Source organism: Amphiprion ocellaris, chromosome 10 (assembly GCF_022539595.1).
Source record: "Amphiprion ocellaris isolate individual 3 ecotype Okinawa chromosome 10, ASM2253959v1, whole genome shotgun sequence".
In the NCBI taxonomy this organism is placed as follows: domain Eukaryota; kingdom Metazoa; phylum Chordata; class Actinopteri; family Pomacentridae; genus Amphiprion; species Amphiprion ocellaris.
The window spans coordinates 30,419,132-30,446,311 of NC_072775.1; the positions used below are offsets into that span (position 1 = coordinate 30,419,132).

The window sequence follows — 27,180 nt, forward strand, 5'->3', positions numbered from 1 at the left end:
ATTATTACTACTAATTAATTCTCAACTAATTTCATTTCTTTACTGAATAAATTGTTTTTTTCTTATTACATCAATATTGATGCTTTGATACAGCATTATGAACCTGATATGTGTGCATATAAAGCATATTGATTTATATAAAGGAGTTACTAATGATAGATTGTGCTGACTGGTATCATGTTTGTTGAGTTGGGAACAGATGTTGCTTCATTTCTCTTGATTTTTCTGCCGTTCCAGGGAGTTGAATTCCAGTCAAATGAGCTTCTATATTGTTTTCCTTGTGGGGTTTCTGTGGCTGACGTGGTTGCAGCAAGTTGAACAATCTTGTCTTTCTGTAGCTGCTGCTTTCTGTCTCCTGAATACATTGAAAACTTGCCACTAGTCTCTGTCTGAAAGCACCTTAGTGTGTTTTGACGTTTTTTCCTTCTTTTAATCCACCAAATTCCACCAAGTGTAAAGACTCTTTGTGATATTTAGGCCTCTTTGTTTTTGTGTGTTGTGGGTTTTATTTTTATGCTCATAAAACTGATGTGATTAAGCACACTTGACTTGCCTGACTGAAGAAAACGAGCCCCTCTAGGATCAGGAGGCTGTAAAAAAAACAAAAAAAACAAATCTGCTATACTGAGCCCTGAGATTAATACAGAGGAACAGGAAAACATTATTTAGAAGACCGTCCATTTGAGATGCATAATGGCTTTTCTTGGCAGCTCCATTTTTCTGATACCAGTAATTAATCTGAGCTTTATTTAGAATGGCAATTAAATGCTGCATTACATTCTTACTTTTTTTTTTTTTACAGAAATATAATTGCGTGCTTTCATTTTAAATGCCACAAGCATATTGCAGAAGTCATTATTTAAAATTTTCCACCAAAATATGTTCTTGGTTTTGCAGCCATCATGGGGTATTTTATCAAAAATGGATTTCCAAATAATATTTTCCACACGTTGATCTCTGAGGGGTAACTGTACTGATAACTCATCAGTTTACATCCATAACATCCATTAATAGTCTGAATATCTGACAAAATCCATGATGTACACAGGTCAGAGGTGTAAAAACCTAGCTATGGAAGAAAATTTGTTGAAATATGCCAAATTCCCATTTTCTTAACCCTTCATAAATGTAGACAACACCGTCTTCAGTGTAGATCTTGATCAAGAACATAAAAAGTTTGAACTGATACCTGATTTTTCATATTTGCACAGCAAAAAAACAGCAAAACTGAATAAAAAGAACTGTAAACATAGATAAAAACTGGTTTATGGCATTGTTCACACGTATTTATTCTTTAAAATTAGCTGACTGGTCACTTCATTTGCAGTTTCTTGTTGTCTGATAGACCATGCAAGGCATTATGCGCCTCGGATATTTCCCTGGAAAAGAGAGAAATCAGAATTTTATTAGTGGAAAGTACATTTACTAAAACACAAGGATACATTTGGAGGATTTGCACTTAAACAAATGCGCGTTTAACTCCACTACAAAAGAAGATTTGTGCATATCAAACATTTGAACAGATTATAAAATAGGTGTTGTAGATTAAACTGTGATGTTCAACTGAATTGAATTGATAGTAAATACATGGAGCTGAAATGATTAGTCAATTATTAGTTGATTGATGGAAAATAACAGATTTTTCATACCAAGAATGTCAAACATTTCATGGTTCAAGCTTCTCAGGTTTGACAATTTGCATTTCTTTTAGAATATATTTAGGTTTTGGAGTAAATGCAACATTATAAAAGCATCACTTTAGGCTGTGGGTAATTATGACCCCCCCCACCCCCCCACCCCCCCATTTTCATAACCCAACAATCACTTTCTAATTGAGGAAATAATGAGCAGATGCATCTTTATGATCATAACATCAAAATATTCATATTAGTCATAGTTTTAGCCCGAACAAAATAGTTAAACATCAGCTGCATTTCTACCAGCTACAGCAGTAAAATGCAGTTCACATGTTGATGCAGTTTACTTTCATTGAGTTAATAGAAAAAAGTACATTTCCTTGATTATGTACTGTTACGTAAGTAGCATTTTCAGTGCAAATAAAAGGTCTGAACACCTCCAAAATCTCTGAATGGAAGAAAAAAACTGCAGAACATAATTACATAATTGAATATCTATTCAATGCGATGTGTTTTTTCCTTCAAAGCTGAATCAGTCGAACTGAAGAAACGATGAACTTCTGTAATTAAATCGCTCATGACTGAGTGGCAGTTATACTAATGATGATCCACCACAGCCAACACTCTCTCCAGCGAGCTGTTAAATGGTGGAATAGCAGAACAGGTATAATTACGATCATTGTGTACGTACTCTCCCGGACGCCCAACGTCTCTCCCATCATGTTGCGCAACTCGATTTCTTTCATCCTGATGGAGAACTCGCAGATATCATCCGCCTCACTCCACGAAGTTGAACCGCCATCCTCACTTGCTGCCACGCTGAAGGCGTCCAGCGGCTGGTAATCAGCCACCGTTAACGGGTCTGAAACCTTCCTGGCTGCCGGAGCTTTGACCTGCTTGGCGGCTGACGTGTTCCGATTGACGAAATTCTCCACAGTGAAGCTTTGAAACTTCTTGTGAAGTGGATGGGGGTCAAAAAAAGGCCAGATTTTCTTGCCTTCCATCTTGTCCTGGATGCAGGGGAAGTGTCTGACACAAGAGTGCATTGTTTCTGTTTAGATTCAAAGTGGAGGGAACTAGCCTTTAGCTGTTCTGGAACCAGAGGAGGTTGGAGGTTCCGCAGCAAGATGCCACACTGTTGGTAAATCCTGTGAAAAGTCCAAAACCAACAATGAACTGAGCTGACGAGCAAGTATTGTGTGCATCCAAAGCCTCATTTAGCTTATCCCTCTGTGCCACAGAGCTCCATTGTGGTCCAAAAACGAGGAAAACCATATCCCAGACACACATTGTTGCACTCTTTCTTCATTATGATGCTTATAGGCGCTGTAGCTTGCTGAGAAAGCAGATGATAAAGGTTATATTGTAAGGACTACATCCCATATAATAGCTGCAAATGAGATGATTTCTTTGTTTTATATGTAAATCATAGTGATCACAGTCTGGTTTCCAAATATCCAAATATGTACAAGGATTCTGGACATGTTAAACACTTTTAGACTAAACATAAAAAAACAACACTACCTAATATCTAATGATTTTTGTCATTTCATTTTAAATTGCAAACCTCGTTTTTTTTTGTTACAATGCCAAAGTTTACAGTGGCACATCTTTGCTGTAGATGGATAAAAATTAGACGATGTAGACCGGATGGCAACCAGTTCATTCTAAGCTAACATTGGTGTTGTTGAGCAGAAGATATACACTGAGATGAAGAGGTCAGAACTCAGCACCAAAATCGCATTTTTTGGTAAATGTTGAAAATTCGTTTGATTCCTTTACATAGAAATCAGTCTGTTTCTCCTATATACTAATTTCTGAACTTATGTTACCATCTGTTAATACATTGGCAATGAATAAAACTTTCAATATGTTTAATTAGCTTCATGTTCTTACAGCTTCCAGTTTCTCCCCTTTTTAAGTATTAATTTACACTTTGACAATAAAAAACAGACCAAAACTGTCAACAACAGCACCAAAAACCAGATTTTTATTATTTTATTTTATTATTTTATTTATATTACAGTATTTACAATGTTTGACTATAAAATTTCACTTGTGTTTACTGTATTTTATCCGTACATAATGTACACATGCTTAACACACACCTTTGCTCAGCACGAGGTCATTTTGTTTGTGGGTGCATCTATATTAAATGGCCACATTCGATTGTGCTGTGATTTCTGATCATCATAAACAAATGCTGCATTTATTAAAAAAATAGAAATAAAATGCTGCATTTCTGACAATGCTATTTGGGAAATGAGTACTGTGCTCTCTGAGAGCTTTTCTAGTTACAAATAAAAAAAAATGTAATTTGTTCTTTTACAATATGTCAGTATGGAATTTCAGTTTTATTATATTTAAATCAGCCGAAAATATAATTTTTGTGAGATATGTGTTATTTTCACTGTTTTTACAGTTGTTGAGCAACTTCTGCCAAATTTTCATCGTTAAGATTTTTATTTATTTATTTTTTTTTTTACAGTGCAGGGTTGGTTTCTGAGGTCATTAATTTGTAAGATTTATTTTTATTTAATTTGTTTCTTTTAAACCTGATTTCACCACCACACTGTAAATGTAAACTTTGGCCTGACTAAAGATGGACAAGTGCATTTAACCTAATTTATCCTATTTTTCAAAGTTTACTTTCTTACACCGAGTTTTCTCCACTTTTTACCCACATACTTGTTTCATTTAATTATATGTACTTGGTTTTTCTGAGTGCACAGCATGGTTTGTGGTATGAGACTTAAGTTTCAGAGCTGTGCGCATGTCCATTTCCGGTTAGCGCGCATTTACCGGAAGCAAGCAGTTCAAATCCGATCACGCAGACCCTGGGCTCTCACGGAAGGTTGGCTCTAACGTTGATTTCGGTAAGTGTACATCTTCTGTTTATCAATGTAAAGTTATTTTTGGAATGAGAATTGTTCAAAGAAGCCAGCCAACAACTCCGACTCTCCGAGACCGTTGGCATGTTAGTCTGTGTTTCTGTGCCGGCGCGCGCGTGTTGAAAGCAGCAGACGTTAAAAAGTTAGCGGCAACTCAACATGAGCGAATCCGAATAAAAGTGCTTTGACTCGGTCTAAACAGCCTGAAGCGAACACTAGTGTAGTGCTAATCTGTAACATGTCTTCCCCTGTTTCCTGCACCAGCCCCCGCCATCTGTTAGCTGGCTCGAACAGCGTGCGCTGCTAATTTCGCAGTTTTTAAGCTAACCGTTTATTTTAAATACGGGCTGTGCAGGAGGGGCGTGCTGCTAACGTTCGGCTACCTGGCCTGCAAGTGAAGGCACGGCACTTGCAGGCAGGATAGCCAAACGTTAGCATACCTACCCGACCTGCATGCATTTTGCGTAGCCTGTACTCATTTCTAAATCTAAGTATGGCTGGTAAAAATTGATGCTCTGAAAGTACACATGACTGTCGTTTAATGTCTCGGGATTTCCAACGGGCTCGAGTTTTCTGTCTGTGCATGGCCTGAGTCGCCAAGGGGACAAGAGAAGCAGAAGAGTTGTGATCTAATCCCGTCGCTGAAAAAAGAGTTCAACCTGCAGTCAGGTCACACAGTAGAAAAACTATCTGCTCCCGTGGCTGGTGCAGCTCTTTGCCTTCACTAAACTGCACACTGTACATGATGTGACTCACCAAATTAAAGCTGTTATATGCAAGCTTTGTAGAAAGGAGCATATGTAATCGATGTCCAACATGAATTTGTTTTTAGCTTTTTAACATTTTTTATGTCTTAAACAATGAAATGATATGTAATTGTGAATTATGAATTTTGCATCATATTTAAACCAACCTAAATTCTCACATTGTGAGTCTTGCTATCATGATAATAAAGTATTAATACTGTCAGTATTAGTGTAACGGATAACTAAACACTAGTAAACCTCCCACCTGATACCATAAGAGTGGTGCTGTAAAGAATAAAATTATTATTATTACCATTATTATTAATAGTAAAGAGGTGGTACTCGAAACACTGTCAAAGGTTGTCAGGTCTGCAATATTAATCAGTTCATCATATCATGTTTAGATATGAAAGATATGAGAATCAGGTAACACATGACTGTTAAAATAACATTTAATCATTTTTTGTGTTTATTCTTTTCTCAATATAGACTATCTTAGGTGGTGTCTGGCAGTGAAGTTGGTGGCAGTTTGAAAAGAGTTACCCTCGGTCACCAAGACTTTGTTGGCCACCAGGGTACCAGATAATCATCTTACTCAGTCAGACCAGCTCAGCAACCGCAGTTTTCGTGTCTGTACACCTCCTCCTCACTGCTGCATCATTGATAAGAAGCTCTCTCAGTAGACTTGACCAAAAATCTTTTAGAGATGGTATTGTCTTTCTTAAAAAGTTTTATTTCATGTTTATTTTTGTGTCTTAATTTGATCCACCATTGCGAAATTATTGTATTAAAAAGTTTTGTTAAAAAAAATAAGATAAATGTGATTAAAAAGTTTTTTGGAATTGTTTTATAGACAACTGTTTGCTGTTTCCACAACAGATCCAGACTGTACAAGCTCAAGTTTACAAGTAAAGAAAGGACAATCCTCAAAAAGAAAGTCTTAGATTGTGGCCAACTGTCCTCCACTGAGAATCAAATCAGGTTTGTTGTTCTTTATTCAAGAATTCTGTTCATGTCTTCTCTGTAAAATTATTCAAAATGTTATTGTGCTATATTTCAAATTTGATCATTCAAAATATAACGATGAATAATTAGTAGCATCTCAAAAGACAGGTTGCTAATCTCAAATATTTCAACATTAGTCATTCATAGGTGGGCAATGTCTCTTTTAGTCTAATTTTTTGTTCTCCTGTGTTTTTTTTTCAAGTGTCTACTGGAGGAGGCATGCATTGGACATGTAGGTTTTGCGCTTTTGTCTCTTTAAAACGTGGCCAGCTATTAAAGCATTACAGATTGAAGCATGGTGGCTTCACAAGAACCTCCCCAATACCATGTCTTCATCAGCAGTGTATTTGCACATTCAAATCGTTTAATGCCTTGAAGGTTCATTTATCCAGATTTCACTCACAGATGACCAGTGAAAAAGATGATGTGCAAACATTTAGTTGTCAAGTGTGTGAGTTTAACGAGCCCTGCAGTGAAAATGATTTTTTTTACACATTTGCGCAAGCATCTGAAATTGATGCAAAAAGTGCAGTGCCCCTATCTGGATTGTGACTTTGAGACAAATGTATACTCTACTTTTAACACACACAAAAGTAGGAATCATGACCAGAAATATTCTACATCTAGTCTGCAGTTCAAACCTGTTGTTTCATTAGATTAATTGATTAATCATTTAGTAGGCCTAACACGTCAATTTCTGCAATTTGGTCATTACTTTTTGAGAAGTGTATTGTATACAACAGTCAAATAGTCTCTTGGCATTGAAATGACTACTGTAGTGTAGTAAACAATCCTTTGTTTTTTGTTTTTTAAGGTCTTTGCTGAGTTCTACAGAGTTACCAGTAAGAACCTTAAGAAAGACTTCTACGAAGCTCTTGAGCACCACGCCACTCGTCTCATTGACCTCTTCAAATCCAGAAAAGGAGTTGTCGGCCAATCACTTGGTCACCTCTTCCAGCCAATCAATTCACAAGTAAGTGTTTCAGATTCTTCTTTATTACCACCTTATGGTAGTGTGCTTGCTTGCTTTTACTAGGCCTACAGCTGCTGCTACTACTACTTCGTAAAACAACTTCTACCACAATACAAGTAATTCTTTGACTACCTCAAGCACTTAGAATTCATAGTTGTAACTTGAGCACATGCATATATGCATTTTTTTTAATGAATAATTTTGCCTTTCCTATAGTCTTCTGCTTATTGTTTTTTGTAATCTTTTCCATGAGACAAATGGCATCACCACAACACGCACTGTTGTCCTGCAATGTCTGCCCCTGTATCTTGGAGATAATTCCAGTGAATTCTTCCTCAGCTGCTCAGTAAGTACATTTATAATGATGATCCTATGACCATTGTACAGTGCACATTTTAGGACATCGTCAGACATCAGGTTCCGTTCTCAGATTTCAGAAAATACCACATTGTTCATGTCTTGTATAAATAAACCCCACTGATTTCATACCCTTTGCAGGAAAATCATTTTGCAGAACACCCATTTTTTAAAAATAAAAAACAGTAATAAAATAATGGCTTTGTTTTGTTAAAATTTGGGTTGAAATATCTAAGAAAAAAAATTAAGATATTTTTTGAGAATGTGCTGCTACACTGGCATGATCCTGTTTGGTCTGTTGGCTTGAGGCTGCTTGGTCTGGAGCTGTTTTGTTTGAGGCCTATTTGTAGTCCATTGATCTGACAAAGTTTTCCCAGTGACCTGAAGCTTTTTAGTCTGAACACCGTATTATTTTGTCTGATGCCAGAGAACTGAGACTGAGGTCTGATGTCGTAAAATGTACATCGCACCATTGAGTAGTACGCTAGTAAAATTAGCTTAAAAAAATTCCACACACAAACAGCCTTTATGGATTTTTTTAAAAAATGCATTTTGTTAAGGCTTGGTGCTGAAATGCGTCCAGTTCCACCTGCTCATGGTCTTTCACATGAGCTCTGTAAGACACTATTCCTGAGTGCAGTTTTTTTTTCTATGCAATTTTAAATTATGAACCCTGCAGAGCCTTTGGTTACAGGAGTATACAAACTATTACCGTGGGTCATAAAATTCTACCTAAACTTATTTGTGTTCTTTTACTTTGAATACAGGATTCAGACACTGCAGATGACTTCACTCAGGTGCCTGTTGGGGTTCTTAACGTCATGACCAGCGACATGCCACCATTGATTAACAGCGTTGCAATCATCCTTGAAGGAAACCTCGTCATGGATGACATTCCTACAACCTCTCAAGCACTTTGTCTTCTCTTTGGCTTAATATATGCACTTCATCTGGATTACCCCAAAGTTATGAAGAACACATTCGAATTCATCCAGAAGATATTGTTGAACATCGGACAACAAAAGCTCAGCCCAAAACTGCAAACATTAAAAAAATGCTCTTTTGGGCTAGATGTTGTGGCTAGGGAGAGCTATGCTGGTGTGTCCACAAGTGTGGTTTGTGAATGAGTACAATTGGGCTGAACATTTATTTTTACCTAATTGAATATTGTATTTTACTTTCATCTTTTTTTAATGTTTTAATGTTTTGATAATGAAACTGTGACAGAATACTTGTTTTGTGGAGCTGCTGAGGTCTCCATATCGTTTTCTCCAGAAATAAGAAAACATGTTTGATACACAATGCAATGAGATCCCTCTCTCAAAAATAATCGTCAGAGTAACTGTTAAAAGAGTAGCAGTATGTTTTGTTTTTTCTTGATTTTTGGTTCAGCCTTTTTTCATTTCATTATCTGGCTCAGTATTATGAGTGCTCAGTTACTGAGAACTCATTAAAAACTGTTGAAAATGAGCATACAGTATTTGATGTTTAGTATTTGTGCTTCTGCAACACAGGTTCAATAGTTGTTAAATTGTTAAGAGCTGACTTGTAGCTGCTTTGAAAGCGTATGTCCAAGTACAGTTCTATGTAATAATCCAGTTTTAATTATCAGGTTTTATTAAGGTTTTAAACTTTTACAGACTTAATGTTGACTGTTCTGTTTGTTGCTGTGAGACATAATGGAAAGTGACCATTGTGAATCAAAAGCCTTCTGTTAGTTTATACCAGACCAATCGGCCCACCTCACTCACACTCATTCTCACTTTTAAGTCTCATTTTGTCATACATCACGTACTGATTTTCACTCATACTCACTGACATCCACTTTCTGTCTCACACGCACTCACAATCGCATGCACACACACACACACACACTCACTCGCACACATTAATGCTCATACAGTCAATCTCTCTTACAAACACATAATATTGAGGAAATAACTTGGAGAAATGCAGAACATAGAATCTGAACCAATCAGCAAACAAGGATGGATTTGCCTCTAATTGCGTAGCATCATTTATGCACCCTGTTTTCTCTCCTCTACTCACTGACTGGCCTGGTTTGCCACTAACAGAAGGGTTTCAGCCAGTGCTGAACAATTAATTGCAGTATTAATAAAAATAACCATATAGCCAAGGACTATTATTCAAATTACAGTATATGTAATTTTTGATAAATGTCAAATTTGGTTAATTTGGTTTAAAATCAAAGTATTGTGGTGCTACAGAGATGGTCTGACCTAAAAACTGTATAGAAAATGCATTGTCAGTGTAGTAGTGATTAACACTATTTTATTTGTTTTCATTTATCTATCAGCCCCCCAATTGTTCAGCCAAACTTGATCTTTGATGGTCTCTTTCTAGACAATTTTCAGAATTAACAGCATTTTGATTGTTGTTGTTGTTTCTAAATACAGAAATAGGAAAATAAATTATGGTTTTCATAATACCATTTTGTGAGTTCTTATTTTTAAGTTGGCTGAAGTGGATTACACTAAGATACTTTAAGTGTAATGTATTACAAATTTCAAGTAATGCCCACTTGTTTTGGCAGAATATAGTAAGTTAATGTGACTCAAAATATTCAAGTTGTAACAGCTTGATTTGAATTTTACTATACTGAGATACATTAAGTGCTCACAACTTCAAAAAAAGTATAGCTTACTTGAATATAATAATTTCAAGGTACTTCTCACAAATAAGTTCGTTTACTTAGTTTTCCCAAGGTAATCGGTTTCCTAAATTTCATTAAGTAAACTCAACTTGTCAGAATTTACAGTGCAGAAAGTTAAGCAGATAAAAAATAAGACTATAAGTTATTTGCAGTCCTATATGTTAAGTTTGACAAATCAGAGAACAAGACTGGTGAGGAAAAATTGCTTTAAAACGCACATTACATGGAAATAAAGAATCGAGGGGATGCTGGAAGGTGCGTATTTGGGTTGTTTCTCTGCGCACATCGCGTCTGGATGAGTTGACTGGTCAGAAATGAGTTCTGCACCGCAGCGAGTCTTTCATTAAACATCGATGAAGTGAGGAGGAGGCGGCGCACTGAAGCTGCGAACCCGTAGTAAATCCATCTCTCTCTCTCTCTCTCTCTCTCCTCCTCCTCCTCCTCCTCCCTGCCTCCCCCACTCCGGTTCCAGGAGATCTCTCTTGGAGCTGGAGAGGAGAGGTCCGCCGTCTCTCTCTCCTCCAGCCGCCGCCGGGCTTCTTCTCCGCTGCTTCCCGCCGCTTCATCATGGATCTGTGGACTAAAAGAACCGCTGGGATTATCGCTCGGGTCGCCCTGCTCCTCTCCTGCTCGTACGGGACAACCGGAGAAGGTGAGCCCGCTGTGCGCTTTTTTACTTTTCCCGGAGGAGACGCAGCGAGTCCGGGCAGCGCAGCCCCGGAGAGGAGGCTTTTAGTGCGCCTCCATCCTCCAGCACACCGCGATACAGTCACGGATGTCTGGATTTAGTCTTATTCTACTTGTTTCTCTTTTATTAACTCCTTATTCTGAAAAACTACAGGGCTTTTTAAAAAACAGATATATTATTTAATTGAGCGCAGTGGAATTTAGCGCGTCCTGGTTGCGCACCTCCAAAGTGCATTTCGTCTTTATTCTTACAGTAAGAAATAACATTCTCCTGCATATTTAGAAAAAATACTTAAATGCAACATCCCTGCCTTATTTAATTCACTTCCTCTATTTTCCTCTCCTGAAATCCTCATAATTTTGGGATGCTCTTAGAAAAAGCAGGTTTCTACTTAACTGAATGTTCTTCTGTTAATGGTCTCAGCTGTGTGTTTTTTTTTTTTTTAACTTCTGTAGATTGAAAAAAAAAACATACAAGGTTGTCTGTTTGGCTTTTGGTTAATGTGGTGGTGCCTGATGATGATCCTGGGATTGAGTCAGTTCACTCTTTCCAGAGACAACATGAAGGTATGTGAGAGACTAAAAGGTTCTAGAGGAGGGTTTGAAACTGAAAGAGTGCTGGTTTGAGAATCATGTTGGACTGGAGTGTTTGAAGCTATGAGGGGATGAGGAGCAGGGCGTTGCAGCCGGAGAGAGAGAATGGGAGGGAAATCCGAGGAGAGAGATGGACCAAGGGAGCAGAGAGGTGGAGATGACGTATGCTCGTATGTAATCCAAACAGATGGCAGGAAAAAGTCCTCAACCTCTCCGGTGGCGTTCTCTTCTTCACAACAACCTTCTATCGTCCTGCCTGTTTCTTCATCTTCCCTCTTTTGCTGTTCAGAATACTATCATCCCTTTTTTCCATCCATTCTCACCTGTTTCTTGTCTACCTTTCATGTTCCTGTTTCCTCTCACTTCCACCTTTACCTCCTGAATCACACACTCATTACAAACTCATGCTGTGCAGCCAAATGTTGCTCAAACCCATTATGTTTTATTCCAAATTCTAGTGGAAATCGGCAGTTTTGTGCAAATGTGCACGAAGTGGTGCATTTAGACGTCTTGAATATTTCCACAGAAATACATAAAGTGCTGTGTTTGTTCTTTCTCTCAGCTGTTTGGACTTCAGTGTTCAAAACGAGTTATTTCAGTTAGTTTCATGTGCTGAAGGGGGTAAAGTTTCTCTGAGCTTGCCGTGAATCTAAGATGTGTTGGATTGATCTTGTAATGCAGAAGTCAGTATAGTCAGTATGTTAAGCAGCAACCACCAACAGTGATGTAAAGCATGAAACCACTGGGGCAGCTGCACTACAGAAAGATTTTTCAGTGACGTCTTGTGTCCAGGAGTTAAAGAAAAAGCATTTGCACAGACTTGATACTAGATTTTATAGTTTTTTGGCAAACATTTCTTACGTCTTCACGCACTTTATATAGTTCCAAACATCATCTAGCTTTTATATAAAGCTGGAACAAGCCAAAACCAAATTTACTAATGAAGGGTTCAGAAGCAGAGTGGTCTAATCAATTTTCTGTAGTTTTTGAGAAAAATGGGTTCAAAATTTTGTGTTTTCAAGAATGGTCTTATATTCACAGCACCACTGTAACGCTGTATTTGGGTTGTGGGTTAGACCACTTAGCGACTAAAATCTGGAACATAAAATATTACAGAAATAACTCAATATGGATTTGTTGTGGGTTAGACCACTCTGCTTCTAACCTCCTCTAATATTGTTGAATACGGTTATGTTTTATGGCTGTAGTTTCCAGGTTGATTGGTTGTTAGATCTGCACTCATCTGACCAAAATCCCACTTGCAATCGCTAGTGTCACTTCTATGAGGAAAGAAGAGCTACAGCAACAGTCTTTCTGGAATAACCCATTATTTATTGGTGTCAGGAGGAAGGTAGGACCAACAGCGAACACCCTTGTCTTTTCAAACCTTGGAGCTGGCCCAACCTACTGGAGACTGCTGGGTCTAATTTCTTTTACTAAAAGTTAACTCGGATTCGGTTCCAAACTACTTGAAATCATGTCAAAGAAGTGGTCGGTGTAGCTGCTTTTTGGCGAAATAAATGGCCGACAAGTCGATTTTAAACTTTGCAAGCAGCACTTGTATGTCACAGCTGTCATGGAAATGAACAAACACTTTACTGGGTCATTGGTAAATCTATTCGATTGCAATGGGGATGACAAAATTTGTCCGGCGTTTTCTTCCAGACAAGAACGAGCATGACAGTTTGATTTTACCATTAATTGGTTGTAAACAGATCCACAAATTTCAACATTTGATTGGTTTTCCCCATCAAAGAAGAAACTCCAAGTCTTACATTTCATACAGATGTCTTTTAACATTTATTTTTCTGCTCAGTCAGTCAACACTGTGAAAACTATAAAAATAAAGTACATACAAACATTTCAAATATACGCAAAGTTTCACAAAAAGTTAAGCTAATTAGATTCCAAAAACAAATCTTTCAAGCTAGTTTTCTGTTGTTAGATGAGTCCAATATGCTAGCTTGCAATAACAATGTATTAAAACCATCCATACAATGCACTTTAACAAATAATGCCAACAAATATGAAACAAATAAAACGTAAAAGTCACAATTACCGTGTGCAGCTCTCAGACTGTGCAGAATAGTTTTGTTTATGAGGCCATATCGTTTCCTTTCTAGCAAAGCTGGCGTGTCCAACTGAACCACAATCCCACAGGTGTGGCCCTGAACTAAACTGTGGTCATGTGACTTCTTTCATTCTCCATAAAATAAATACTGTAAAAAAGCATTACATTTTAAACCTGTGAAACCTGTTTTCAACCTGTAATCCGATTACATAGACCGTTTGTTTCTCTGTAAATTAATAAACATTAAAAAAAAAATCAATCAATCAAACACATAGTTATCAAATAAATAAGTGACCTCATAAGATTTTACAGTTGGTTTTACTTTCATTCAGCTCAACAGCCAACATGGTGGATCACATAAAAACAGAATTCTATCTTGTCCACTTGGTATTCTCAATAGATCTTCAATTCAGTTGATGTTTTATTTTCAGAAATCATGACTATAGGCCGGTTCATACTGGTCCATTCCAAGTTTGTTGTTGTTATTTTAGTAGAAAATATGTTAAAATTATTTAATATGCTGAAAAACACGAGCTTTTTATGTTTATTCATGACTCGTTTGGGGTAATAAGGCCGGCAGGTAGAGTGTAATCAGTGCAGCTAATGGATTAGTTGAAGAGGAGGTGTGATTTTAGTCCTTGTTTGACAGCAGTTTTAGTGATTTTCCAACCTTAAACCTACTTATGGGGGAAACTAAATCAAGGGCCCACTTTTTTGTGTGTGTTTGTGAACCAAAAAGATATGTAAAAAGCGGCATCTCTTTCAGCGTGATTTTGTTGTCTGATTTTTGATAAGACGGCAGATTGTGGCCTCTACAGACAGACAGACGACCGTGAAGGTGTTAATAATGTATATGAAGCATCGTCTGTATGCGGTGAGAGTCGGTGGATGTGTAGCTCGTCGTTCTCGCTTCTTCCTCGCTGAATAAAACATCTACAGCTTCAACAAAACCTCCCTCTCGTCTTTCCACCTGCTGAGTTTCTCCTTCAGTTGTTTCTTGCTGTTTCTGCCTCAGATCTGCTTCTAACTCTTCGTCCCTTCCTCCTCCTCGACTTGCCTTTCTGCTCGTCACGCTTTTCTGTCAACTTGTCTTTCGGTTGTTTCCTGTCAGCATCTTTCCTCAACCCGACTCATTTGTCTCTATTTGTTTTCATAACCACCATCTTTCGGTTTCCCCTCCGTTGCCTGGATCTTCCTCTCTCCTGCTCTGTTGGAATCAGAGAGCTGCCGCTGTGTTGTTCGCTCTTTCTTGACGGTTCTTCCTCTTTACCGTCCTCTCCTTATTTTGACTTCATTTTTTCTCCCTGTTTCATGTCCACGTTCTTCATCTTTCTCTCCGTATGTATTCCCTTGACTGCCGCTCACTTCCTTCTTGCACTGCAGTTTCACAGTTTCCATGTGAAGGTGGTTGTGTTTGGTTTCAGCTGATATTGTTCAGGAACGCTTTGTGATGTTAAACTGTTCATAGCTGGCAGTGTTTATAATCTTTAGGGTTTGTACATCAAACAAATGCAAAGACCTGAAAGAGCTCTTGAAGAGGAATTAGACCGTTTTGAAACATTACATGTCAATTATAATGTCTAGTTTCAGTTCTTGTACCCAAATTATAATTTTTATTTGGTACATATCTTTATTTTGATGATCTGATGACACTTTCGCTCAGGTTTAAGTAGGTGGAGTCATACCACTAAAGGTACCGATAAGAAGAAAGAACTTATGAGACTGTATTGATTTCAGATGTCGATGATATACAGATATACAATAAGTTGTGCCACCTTTGTACCTGCAGCAAAGCTAACAGTGGAGTCCAGAAGGTCTGTTTCAAACAGTCTGGCAAGAAGCAAACCCAGTCCTAAGAAAGAATCTAATCAGGCTCTTTAGCTGTTCCTATAAAGGGACAAGTAAATGTTTCTTTGAGGGTCAGAGTCTGGCATATTTTAAGGTGTCTAAAAAGTTAAAGAAATCTGCTATTAAGTGCAACTCTGTGAAGGCATTTTTAGGAGTAATTGTTCACTTCTTCAATATTTAAGCTTTAAGTGTTGGAACAACAAAAAACCCTCTTTATGAAGTTGTTCTGACCACCGACTGTATAGAAAGATGGATGAAACCTCTGTGACGTCACCTACAAGTTATCTGAAGGGTGGTTTTGAAACTCAGTGGCGACTCCGACTGTCACTCTTCCTAACTCCCAACTAATAAAAGTGGAGCAGAAAGGTAGAGCATCATCATCTCTGGGCTATGAACCGCTTTTGTACCAAGCTGGAAACCTTTTATTTCTGCTGTAAAGTCTGACAGTATAGCATGGGGCCTATGGGGACTGGGTCTCTGTTGGAGACGCCCTCAAGTGGACATTGGAGGAAGTGCTGCTTTTGGCACCTGAATGTTGGTTTCATTTTTAAGTCCTGTGGGTTGCTGCTTGGCTCTCACAGACCTTTTAAACATTAGATTCGTTCTTTCTCAAAACAAAATAACATTTAATAACAATATAATCAAAGAATGACCAGAGATTTTGAGTTTCTGCTGCTCATTGCTTTGTTACCAGTCTGACACCTTGTTTCCACATAGTTTTAGCTTTGTGTGGGTAGTCCATATAAGGACCCTGCCCCCTGGTGTTCAATGCTAGAAAATGCATTTCATAATGGGTGGATGGAAACTTCACCACATCCATATAAGAGAGGCCAATAAGAGGCTATCAGTTTTTATTGTGTAGTTTTGTGGAATATGTACATGACACGATACTGACGCTTAAACAGGACCAGTAATACACAACTGTTACACAGCTAGCATGTGTTTAACTAGCTAAACCAGTTTCTTTTGTAGCGACACGATTTGAGTGTCAACCTATTCAAATAACCGATTAGCCTGTTAGCTGAATCGTCAACATCTCTGGTACACGTAATCCAGTCTCTCCATAATCTACAGCAAAATTTCACATTTTTCAATGTACTCGAGGCAAATTATGAACTGGAGGAGTTTCACAAGTACACTGGAGATCACAGAGGCTGTCATAGGGATGAATGGAGTTCTGGTTGATTTGTGTACGAACGCAGAGCCATATAGAAACAAGACTTTAATGCTCAAGTGGTTTCTGTGGATTGTATGTAAGGAAACATAAAGGGGGTCATTTTTAGGTCTTTCTTCTATACTTAGAAATGCTGTCTTTTCTGTTTGTATGCTTCACACCCTCCTTCCAGAAGGACTTACACAGGTCTGCATTATGCATCGTAGAGTGTCGGAGGTCTTGGCTACTCTGTGCCCTCCAAGGCAAAGTGTTAGTCTTTTTTGCACTGCTTTGCGTAGCATTTATGTGTATCGGCAATGAAACTTAGGGTTTAGACTCTCAAAGTCTATGCAAATGATAACTGATAAGATTGTTTCATTGGCTGCATCTGTTTAAGGGATGATTCCGATTTATCTGAACCAACATTCCAAATCACTGTTTCTACTGCGGGTCTTGCTGTTGTTGTAGAGATTTGAGGAAATGACCAGTCGTACATCAGAGCATGGAGTGCAACCTCCCTGCAGCTTTCCAACAAAATGAAGTCGTTACATGAATCACTTTAAACCTTTGCTTTCGAGTCCGACTGAAAGTAAACACAGAAGCCTGCCACCTGGAACAGCTGCTTAGTTTGCTGTATTAGAGAGCTCCATCTGGGGACACTTGCCAGATGATGAATTCACCCTGCATATTCATCCACGCAACTGGAATTATCCTTTAAAGGAGGACAGCTGAAGACACACATTCAATTACCCCGAAAGTCTGTGATTTATTGATGCATTTAAGTGAAAAAGTAGGTCACAAACACGTTTATCAGCTCGGAAATATGAAGTTTAAGTTTGTTTTGTGTCTGTTTTCATGTTGATTCCAGTGGAAAAACTCCATCACCTTAACACTGAATGATCAGCATTAGCTGTTTCTGGAAGGAGTCTAGTTGCTGTCGGTGTTTTCTTTCAGTTTGGTTAGTGGTTCTTTGCCTCTGTCACCGTCTTCCTCTTTTATTTTCTGTATCCCTCTCTGCTTATCTCGCTCGGCGTCACCCGACAGCACACTCATCATGCACGGACCATAAACCACAGCAGCATAATAAGTTAAGACTGCAGAGGTGGAGGGATCCCAGCTGCAGGTTTCTCACTGAGTCTCACATATCCATCCACCCTGGAGACAGCTGACTGTTCGTTTTGGAGATGGAACAAAGTCGAAACGCACATTTTAACAACCGATGGCGCTCTGATGACTTGTTAGCTGGAACAGCGAGCTGGTTTCTCTGGAGTTGTGCTTGATGAGATTTGAGGAATACGCCGTGTGAAGCAGTTGCAGGGCCGTGAAGTCACTCTGTGTTTAATCGCCTTCCAATAAGAGTCGCCGCATGTGTAGCGGCTCAGGAACCGGCAGCCAAATGACTAAAATATAAACCAAAGAGGGCCTTTAAGCTGCCAGAAACAGTGATTTACTGTTTAGTCACTGGTGCTGCAGGTTAGTTTAGGTGTCACTGTGAGGTGATGAAAACAGAATGATAGCTTTCAGGTTTGAAAAAGCAATTCAGCTTTGTGCTTGTTGGTACAATTTTTGTGTGAATAAATGTATTAATATTGATACAGGGTTATAAAATGATGTAGAAAAGTGTAGTTGCCAAAAATAAAGGCAGTGGAAAATACAGGGGAATCTGTAAATCAGATGGAGCACTGGTTTGCACATGAATTCTAACTTTGTTGGTTTGTTGAACCCTAAATAACTTATGAACACAAATCCTTATATTTTGTATTATAAGTGCATGCCCTCTTTCTGGCATAAATGAAACTGCGTGTGGAGCAAAGTAAGAAAATTTACATAATGCAGAATGTGACAAATCAATTAAAAGTTTAAAGTAAAATGAAATTATGGATGCTGCAGTGCAGAGTCTGTACATTGTTAATGTAAACTTGTCACAGAGTAATACTTGGTGATCACTGGGGCTGGATTATTAATAGACCACATCAACATTATAGCTTTCTAACTGTGCTTGTTTTTTCATGCTATAAAATGAATACATTTAGCAATGATTTTAGTTATGATGTGAAAAAGGCCTGCAGAATTCCTGTAAACAATCCTGTAATGTTATTTTTACTTTCAGCAAAGGTTTAACAGCGTTTGAACCAGTGAGTACGATACTAAAGTGCTACTCTTAGGGATGTATACATGATGGATACATTTAAGATAGTAGGTGACTAGAGTATAGATTTTATAACAACCAAAATAAGAAAAAAATCGTAAAAGCCAAGTCTTCTCTCTGTTGAATGTTAAAATGACAAAAGACAAGTTATTTGCTTTAACTTTTCATTATAAAGCAAAAGTTGACTGCGTAGAGTAATGGCTGTTAGATTGGTTCCCGATAAGCCACACTTATACTATTGATAGGTTTTTCCCTAGCAGCTGAAATGACATTTGGTGGAAGAACCAAAGTAACTTGGAAATTTGACAGGAGTAAAAGAGTTCTGCTTTCTCAGAAAGGAAGGAGGAAGAGGGAAAGTAATAAAACTGGAGTAAAACGAGTGAACCTCAGACATTCATCCAGTGTATAGTTTCTACTCACTCAGTAACAAAACTTGACTACGTCTTTATACATTCAGTTTGTCTTTTGATTTCTCTAGAAACTCCTTCACTTCAGCTAACAGCTATAGAAAACCGTCACTGCTGATGGTTTTTATTGTGTTGTTGGTAGCTACGAGGCTCTGAGGAAAACAGAAAATGATTGCTTCTTTGTGCAGCAATGATACCACTTCAAAACACTAGCAGTGAAGGAGCTGAAAAGCCAAGTGCTGCCACTTTAACAAACATTACTTTTAGGGTCAAATGCATGATTTTCTGTTATTTGCACAGCACAAGTTGTTAAAGTCCTTCTCCAGTCTTTGGTTTAAAACCCTAAACATCCATCTTTGTGTATCAAAGTTATATATTTAGAAAATTTTTCTTTAAAAGTAATCCCTTCCTGCCCTAAAATGTGTCATTTTATGAAGACCCTGCCTGTATTTACAACCACCCTGCTCAAACACTATAGCACCGCTGTACTCCAAAATGTCAGATTGTAATACTGGAGTAATGAAGTCATATATGTTCAAGCCAGAAACCAATTCTGAAAAGAAGAAGAAGAAGAAGAATGCAGAAATCACCACCATACAAGCTGAAAGGATTGGTTCCGTTGGCTTGTTTGTTACATATGAAACCCTGAAAGTCAGGATCCATGTTTCTGAGACAGTCATTGGTGTAAATCCTCAGCCTGGTGTTGACTGATTATTCTGCTCATGCATCGTCCAGCATATAAAAACACCATATGGACATGCTAACAAGGCGAACAAAAAAAAAAAAAAGCTTTTCACCCGAGGGGGTCTTTAAGTGTTGCTTCTGTAAACTGCAGCTTTGACCTCTGCGACTGTGCTGAGAGATGCAGGCTGTTTCCCAGCAGCTACCTACAGACGAACAGAAAGGTTCAGAAAGGTTCACGGTGAGACAGCAGAGAAAAATGAACTGTGGCAATGAGTTAACTCTTGCAAACCTGTGAAAAAAAATCTTGTATGAACAGAATGTCAGCTACAAACCCACATGGATGCACAAGCTGAGCCTCCAAAGGTTTTCTGTTGCAAGACGAAATGTATAGACTTGATGCAAAATGAAGTTAAGAAACAGAAGACTGATCATATGAGAGCTTTGTCATTTGTCTTCACACTTGTGGAAACTGTTGCATTTCTTCTCTCTTTACTGTTTATTGGAGGTCTGCTGTTTCTCCTAATTGTGCGCTCAGAATTTTAAAAAAAATTGTAATTGCCTTAATCTACATTTTGTTCTGATTTAGTTAGATATTCCTCTGAGCACTGGAGTCCTTAGGGTGCTAACATTTCTGTATGAATTACTGGATTTAATTAGCTTTACTGTATTGTTTTTTGGTGTCGTTCCGTTTCCTCTACTGTCTTCTGAAATCCTTCTAATCATTTGATTGATTGGGTTTCACCCCTGTGGATTTCAGCCGCTTGTGAAGATATAAAGTTGGTATGTTCCCAGCATGTCAGCTTTTCTGTTGTTGTGTTTTTAAAAGTGCCGTCTGAAGTGTTTTTTTTCTCATTTTGGGGCTTTACAGTCGATGTTATTTTCAGTGTTAGGTCTTAGAGAGCAGAAAGCTTTTACTTATTCTGAAACTTGGGTTGGTGAAAGCTGAACGAGACAAAGGAAAGTGACACAACACTCCAATGAAGTGGCTCCTTTTTCTGCCCCAAACCATGTGTGTCCGCTAAATGAGAAAATAAAATCTATTCATCCTTATATAAATCGTTCATCAGTGAAGTTGAAGGAGTGCATCTCAGAAGTGTTGTTAAGTCTAAAATCATACACTTCATTCCTCAAAATGCCTCCTCATCTTTCTCAGCAGTTTTTTGGTCTCTGATGCTCAGTCTAAGTGTAGGTGGATGAAGTGATTGTGATTAAGTAATGAAATTACAGTGGAGAAAAAGTAAGATTGTAGAGAGGCCCATGTCGTAGGATGCTGCTCCCAGCTGTTCAAATTATAATAAAGCTTTTGAAGAGGCTACTTTGGGTGCAGAATTGGTCTCCCGCCTCCTCTGTGATGAATTTCTCTGTATGTGATTGCTGAGCATCGGGGCAAATTGGCACTGTGGAAAGCATCAAAGCAATGTCTGTTTCAAAACACGGTGCTGAAGAAAAACCTCACTGTACAGTTGCTATATCTTTCTCATTTAATCCCCTTTACATTCAACCGGGTTTCCATGGAGATAAGAATGATGCACCAACAAAAGCTGCGTCGCCTGTCACCTCCATTGTTGAACAGTGAAAAATGCAGTTCGCTCGCAGAATTGACACGTCAGCTGCATTATCTCGAGTGCTACTTCGGTCTTTGTTGACCGTCTGTTTAACTTATGCAATGTGATGTGGTCAGTGGAGCGTCACTGCCAGCCATCCTCTTGTCTTTTTATTTGAGCTTGCATGCCCAATTTCAGGAAACAGGTATATTCAAACAGCAACAAAATTATGACAGAGTTCATCTCGACGTGTAGTTCTTGGACTTTGCTTAAACAGCAGTTTTCTATCTTGAAGCACTTTACAATCTTTGCCTCATTGTTCCTCTATTCATACACCCGCTCAGTGTAGCTCAGCTCGAACGCTGGGCCACAAAAATCTCTTTTTTTTCTTTACTGAACTCTTGTATTTACTGGAAAAGCAAGACTGCCCTGATTAGGATAGGTAGCAACATCGCTACATTACAGATCATAATGGAACTGTGCCACGTGCTGGAGTTAAATAGAAATGCAATTACACATCATAGGGCCACCACTGATAACTATTTTTCAGTCAAACAATGTATTGATGTTTCACCAGTTATTCTCTTAATCGAAATGAACATCCATCCATTATCTATACACCGGTTAATCTTCATTAGGGTCGCAGGGAGGCTAAAGCCTGTCCCAGCTGACTTATGGTGTGTGTCCACCTGATCCATCAATTTCCCGCATCCCAGTCATTGTCTATGTGAAACGCACCACGTTGCATGCTGGTTCCGTTGCGGTGGGTTTCGAGCTGCGATCCGGTGTGTCTCCCGGAAGCGGGTTGCAGCTCATTTGCATAAAGTTGACTCGACTTCTGCTTTATGCAAATTCAATGTGGCATACGGAGATCCGACACATCGCGAAACTTTCGTCAAACGTCTAAACTAGCTGTCGTTGAACTAAAATGAGGACAGATTCAGCAACTGCACAGGTTATTTCTCGCCTCGGATGTGTCTGGAAATACTTTTCGCTGAAGTGTTTTCGTAAGAAAAGAGAAAGTTTGCGACCGAGCCCACCATGTTGGTCCAACTCATCTGCCAGAGTCAAGCTGAAATGTGAAAGCTGTCATATGACCAAGTAATGGCCCACTAGTGACCGCCCACTAAGTGGGCAATTTTCAGATGCAGCGCGTTTACATGCTAGAAAAATGGATCAGATGGACACGTCCCATTAGGGTGAAGGCAGAAGACGCCTTGGACAGGTTGCCAGTCTGTCACACAGCTACACATGAGCATGGAGAAGGTTGGGAAGGCTGGGATGCAAACCGGGGATCTTCTAGCTGCAAGGAGAAAGGGCTAACCTCCAAGCCACTGTGCAGCCCCTAAATGAACATGTTGTTAGTTATTTTTATTTGACAAACTGTATGTCATTGTATAAATGCAATCAAAGGGTTACATTTTAAAGTGTGCAACTGTAGGGTTAAACTGGAAACTCTAACATGATAAAAAAATCAATAAAAATAGCACTTACTATTTTATTGAGTAGTGCAACTCCAAATTATATTAAAGTTTCTAACAAACCCCTTAACAAAGTGAAAAAGTTCTGTCTGTATATTGAAGTCCAACATAGCCGCGGTTAATATTTTAGAAGCCTGAAGGTAAAACAACTGCTTTGTTCCTTGTGTACAAAAATACATCTGAATTCTCACCAAAGCCTTTGTTTTTAACTTGTGTATAATAAGGTTGTCAGACGGCATCTTAGTTATAACATCAGGGTTTGAGCTTTGCAGAGCAGCAGCTTGGAAGTGACTGCCGGTTAACATGAAGTCTCAGTGGGCTGCGTTTCAGTCACAATTTCATCCTCCTTCCATCACCTGACAACAGAAACAGAAAAATCTGTAAATGGCAGCAGCTTTACTGGGAATGTTGATATAGATGCATCATTGATTATACCATCTAATCACAGCAGTTCTGGTTATTGCATGAGTCACATAGTATCACCCTATAAAGTTAAGACGAGATAAGACTTTATTGATCCCAAAGGAAATTCTTGCACCAGATATTGCTTAAAAAAAGTCAAAATGTCATAAGTAATGCACTAAGATGCAAGTATGATACAATACATGAGTGAGCTAAGATAAGGCTAGAATAGAAAGGTAAACAATAACTCTGACTAGATATAGAGGCAATAAGTAAGATAAAACTTGATAATCAAATATTCACCTGAAAAATTAGCTGAAAATGAAATATTGTACATTACACTGACAATGTTGGATGTGAAAGTTTACTTTGTGAATGTAGACAGCTGAATATTTCCACCTTCAGGAGACACTGAGAACGATTTTGAGTTCTTCAGTTTTAATCTTCTGTACCTCAGCATAATATTTGACTGTTTATTTGCTAAATGCTCTGCTAAGTTCTACTGTTTCTCTAATTTATAATTCACGTGTTGGTAGTTTAGTTAGTTTACACAGCTTGCTGACTGAAAACAACTCCCTCCTAATTAGAGAAGTGTATTTCTGAGCCGTAGCATCAAAAACAGGAGCTGAAGTGTCTTAAAGTACCCTGTAGATCTGAGAAAGTGCAGATTTGTGCCTGTGCTTGGGGTGTAGATGTAATCCACTGACCAAGTTTTAACATAAAAGTGTGAAGTAGTGCAGCTTTAAATACTGGTCCTCAGTCCCTGCACCTACAAAATAAAGCACACAGGAAACAATTAGTTCAGTTTATGGATTTTCACAGTGACGGCGTCACATTTGTCCGCAGGCGTTTTATCACGCTATCAGAATTAATGTGAGAGGTAAGTAGGTCATTGTTGCAAACGTGGGGACTTCAACAAACTTAGGATTAACACTGACGGATGAGGGTTCAGGACGGATCGATAAAGAGGAGACTAGCGCTCGCCCTGGAAGAAAGAAAAGAAAAATGAGTTGAAAGGAAATAAAACTTTAATGTTCCTTGTGGGTGGAATGGGTCAGTGCAGCTGCGGAAAAAAGACAAAAGTAAACTTGATAAACAAAACAAGCAGCAGATCATATTGAAGATGAAGGTGGTGGCTGCACATTAGCATGAAAATTATCAGATTTTATGGTTATTATGAGGAATAAAGGAAGAGTGGATGGTGTAGTGCATCAGTACTTACTACAGGTTGAAAGGTGAAGGATGAGCAGTAGAATATATATGAAGGACAGAAAACTACACTTGAAGGTTCAGTGGAGGTTGGATAAATGAGGAGCAACAGAGAGGACAAGTTCTGTGATCAGAGGCTGAAAAGAGTCAAATTAAAACCACTTTATAGCCGTGATGGAAAAGCTTTTGACCCGGAGGAGTGTCTGTCATTTAAAAGCTATAACCTAAAAAAACAAAGATATAAACTGCAGCTCCCCGAAACCAATAAGTTGTCCTTCAGCTATTTACTCCCAGGAGGGCCCACCTATAGCACATCGTTCACTTAATAATCATCCACGCTGACTTTTCTCTCCACATTTCATTTGTTTCAGTGCTCTGCCGGAGCCAGGGGCAAGGTCTGGCTAAAGCTGTTTATCAGAGCGAATTGAAGGAGCTAAAATGCATCCTGAGAGGTTTGATATTTGTGCTTCTTCACTCACAATATTTCAGCGTCGGAGCAGCGGGTCTAAATCGCCGCTGGAGGTTGAGCTGCTTTTCATCCCTAGTTTTAAAATAACATTATGCCACCCTGAAGCGTCCAGTCCTACCCTGACTGGATTACAGCAACACAGTTTAGTGACAAATCAACTACAGACACAGTTTACAAAAGACAAATAACAGCGATCCTCCACCAGCCTGTTATAATGACATGCAGCTGTACAGATGCGTTCATTAGACTCAGCTGTGATGCTGAGAATAACGAACGCTCAGATTTTGAGGTTGTTCGTCCATTCTGTTCTCTTGAATGTGATATCTCAGGAACCCCTGGAGCCAGTTTCTTCAAATGTAGCACAAACACTACCTTGCACTCGAGGTTGAACTGATTCGATTTTGGTGGACAAATGTCACTCAAGAGTCCATCCGTCCTTTATCTTCCACTTATCCAGGGTTGAGTTGCGGTTGCAGCAAGTTAAGCAGAGCATCCCAGATGTCCCTCACTTCGACGTTTTCTAATTCCTCCTGTGAACTCCCTGTTGTAGAAATTCTGGGTGAGCCATAGCAAAAACAGTTGAGGTGCAACACTATTTGTCTTTGTAATTTATTAAAGAACAAAACGAGTAACAGTGAATCATGAAGGGAAATGCAGAGTGAATATTTCAGCTGAAAGGACAGAGCTAAGACACCAGGCTCGTGTTCAGAGGTCGACCAAGACAAACTTACAGTTTTATTTAGCAGATGTTTTTATCCAAAGCAGCATACATCTTAGAGTAGATACAATATGAGGGCAGGTAGACATGGCAGCACTAAAGACCTTGCCTCACTGGATAACTGCACTCTGAGAGGGATTTGAACCACCAATCTCCTCTGCCACAGTCAGGTGTGTTAATCGCTCCAACTTATTTACGACAGCATCTGTTCTCCACACAGCACAGCTCAGCTTTTCTCTGGAAGACAGCATGGACCCCTTAGCTGAGGAGTCTCACGGTCTTGGTGTTATTAGTGCTTGACGCTGGTCACGACATAATCACATACCATGACAAAATAAGAAAGGCTGATTAACGGTCATGTCTGGACTTGCTTGTGATCTTCACATTACAAATACCAGTCATCTAAGTACAAATGAAATTCTACGACAACATTCCCGAGGTGTTCCCAGGCCAGATGAGATATGTAATTCCTCCATCAAGTTCATGGTGTATCCTGGGATCTCTTCCCAAGTGGATGTGCCCAGAAAACAAGCCAAAAGAAGGCGCTCAAGGGTGTTCTATTCTGATTTTTAACATGAAAGTGCAACAACTCTACTCCGAGCTCCTTGTAGAGTTTCTCACCCTATCTGTAAAGCTTAGAGGGATTCAAAGACCCACCAAAAGACCCAAAGGAAAGGGCAAAGAAGAAGCTGCAGTACAGGGGCCCCTCTTTGGAGCCAGACCTGGTAGAGGAGCTTCCTGGTGAAAGTTTTGTAGCTCATGGGGCTCAGTTGTCCTCAGCCTGAAAAAACAACATGGACCAGTTGCCATTGGGTCCACCAACTTCAGGGATAGGGGTGACTGTCATCTGCACTCTTTATTCATCTGTCACTGGCATTGCAGACTGATTCCAGGGATGCAGAACTCAGATTTCTGCACAAATTATGACAAAATTTCACACAAGGGTCTAATAGGATATAAGTGAAGACATTTTATATCCAAAAGGATAAATAGAACTTCACTCTGATGTCATAAAGTTCTGGAAAACCACTTTTCTGGTCATTATTCAACACCATAACGCAACAGAAGAGGAGGTCGTGTACATATTTTATATTTGGTGGACACTAAACGCTAATCTTAGGTGCTTACGTTGAAATTTTAAGTTGTGGATACTTGCTCTTTTCTTCTTTCTCTGTCTGGCTTACTGCTTTAATGCTTTAGCAGGTCTTAAAATCTGGTGTTTTATCTTGTTTGTAAAGACTTCTAAATTCTTGGCTATTGACTAAACCTGCAACTCCCATCCAGTGCTACTGGAGATGACAGAATTCATTGATTTGGTGTCTGGGTTATCAAAAGAGTAGTAATGTATTTCTCCCCGTGCAGCTTTAATCTTAATGTTGCATACATCAACATACTGTAATATATTAAAATATAGATATATATATTTATCAAGATGACAGCCAACACATGCAGACAGAAGATTGCACATACTGTAAATGCAA

The 27,180-nt window shown here is 38.8% G+C and overlaps 2 protein-coding genes across 2 annotated transcripts in view; both read left to right on the forward strand.

Annotated features, from left to right (window-relative positions):
* The first annotated feature begins 5,670 nt into the window (after window positions 1-5,670).
* On the forward strand, window positions 5,671-10,075 carry LOC111566949 (uncharacterized). The gene is made up of 5 exons (XM_055014341.1): window positions 5,671-5,700; window positions 6,482-6,511; window positions 7,094-7,252; window positions 7,506-7,598; window positions 8,377-10,075. Exons 1-5 carry the CDS (start codon window positions 5,671-5,673, stop codon window positions 8,734-8,736), a joined length of 672 nt encoding a protein of 223 aa, XP_054870316.1. The 3' UTR covers window positions 8,737-10,075.
* Window positions 10,076-10,727: 652 nt separating this feature from the next.
* Window positions 10,728-27,180, forward strand: part of LOC111568578 (contactin-associated protein-like 4) — a 188,509-nt gene continuing 172,056 nt past the window's right edge. Inside the window, exon 1 of the mRNA XM_055014360.1 lies at window positions 10,728-10,935. Coding sequence (XP_054870335.1) covers window positions 10,851-10,935 — 85 coding nt within the window. The 5' untranslated portion in view covers window positions 10,728-10,850. The remainder of the gene's footprint in view (window positions 10,936-27,180) is intronic.

Excerpts from the sequence above, each read along its gene's own strand:
- LOC111566949 (XM_055014341.1), top strand. The coding sequence starts at position 5,671 with ATGTTTAGATATGAAAGATATGAGAATCAG. Across the intron at positions 5,701-6,481 it reads ATGAAAGATATGAGAATCAG|TGTCTACTGGAGGAGGCATG; the intron begins GTAACACATGAC and ends TTTTTTTTCAAG. Across the intron at positions 7,599-8,376 it reads AATTCTTCCTCAGCTGCTCA|GATTCAGACACTGCAGATGA; the intron begins GTAAGTACATTT and ends CTTTGAATACAG.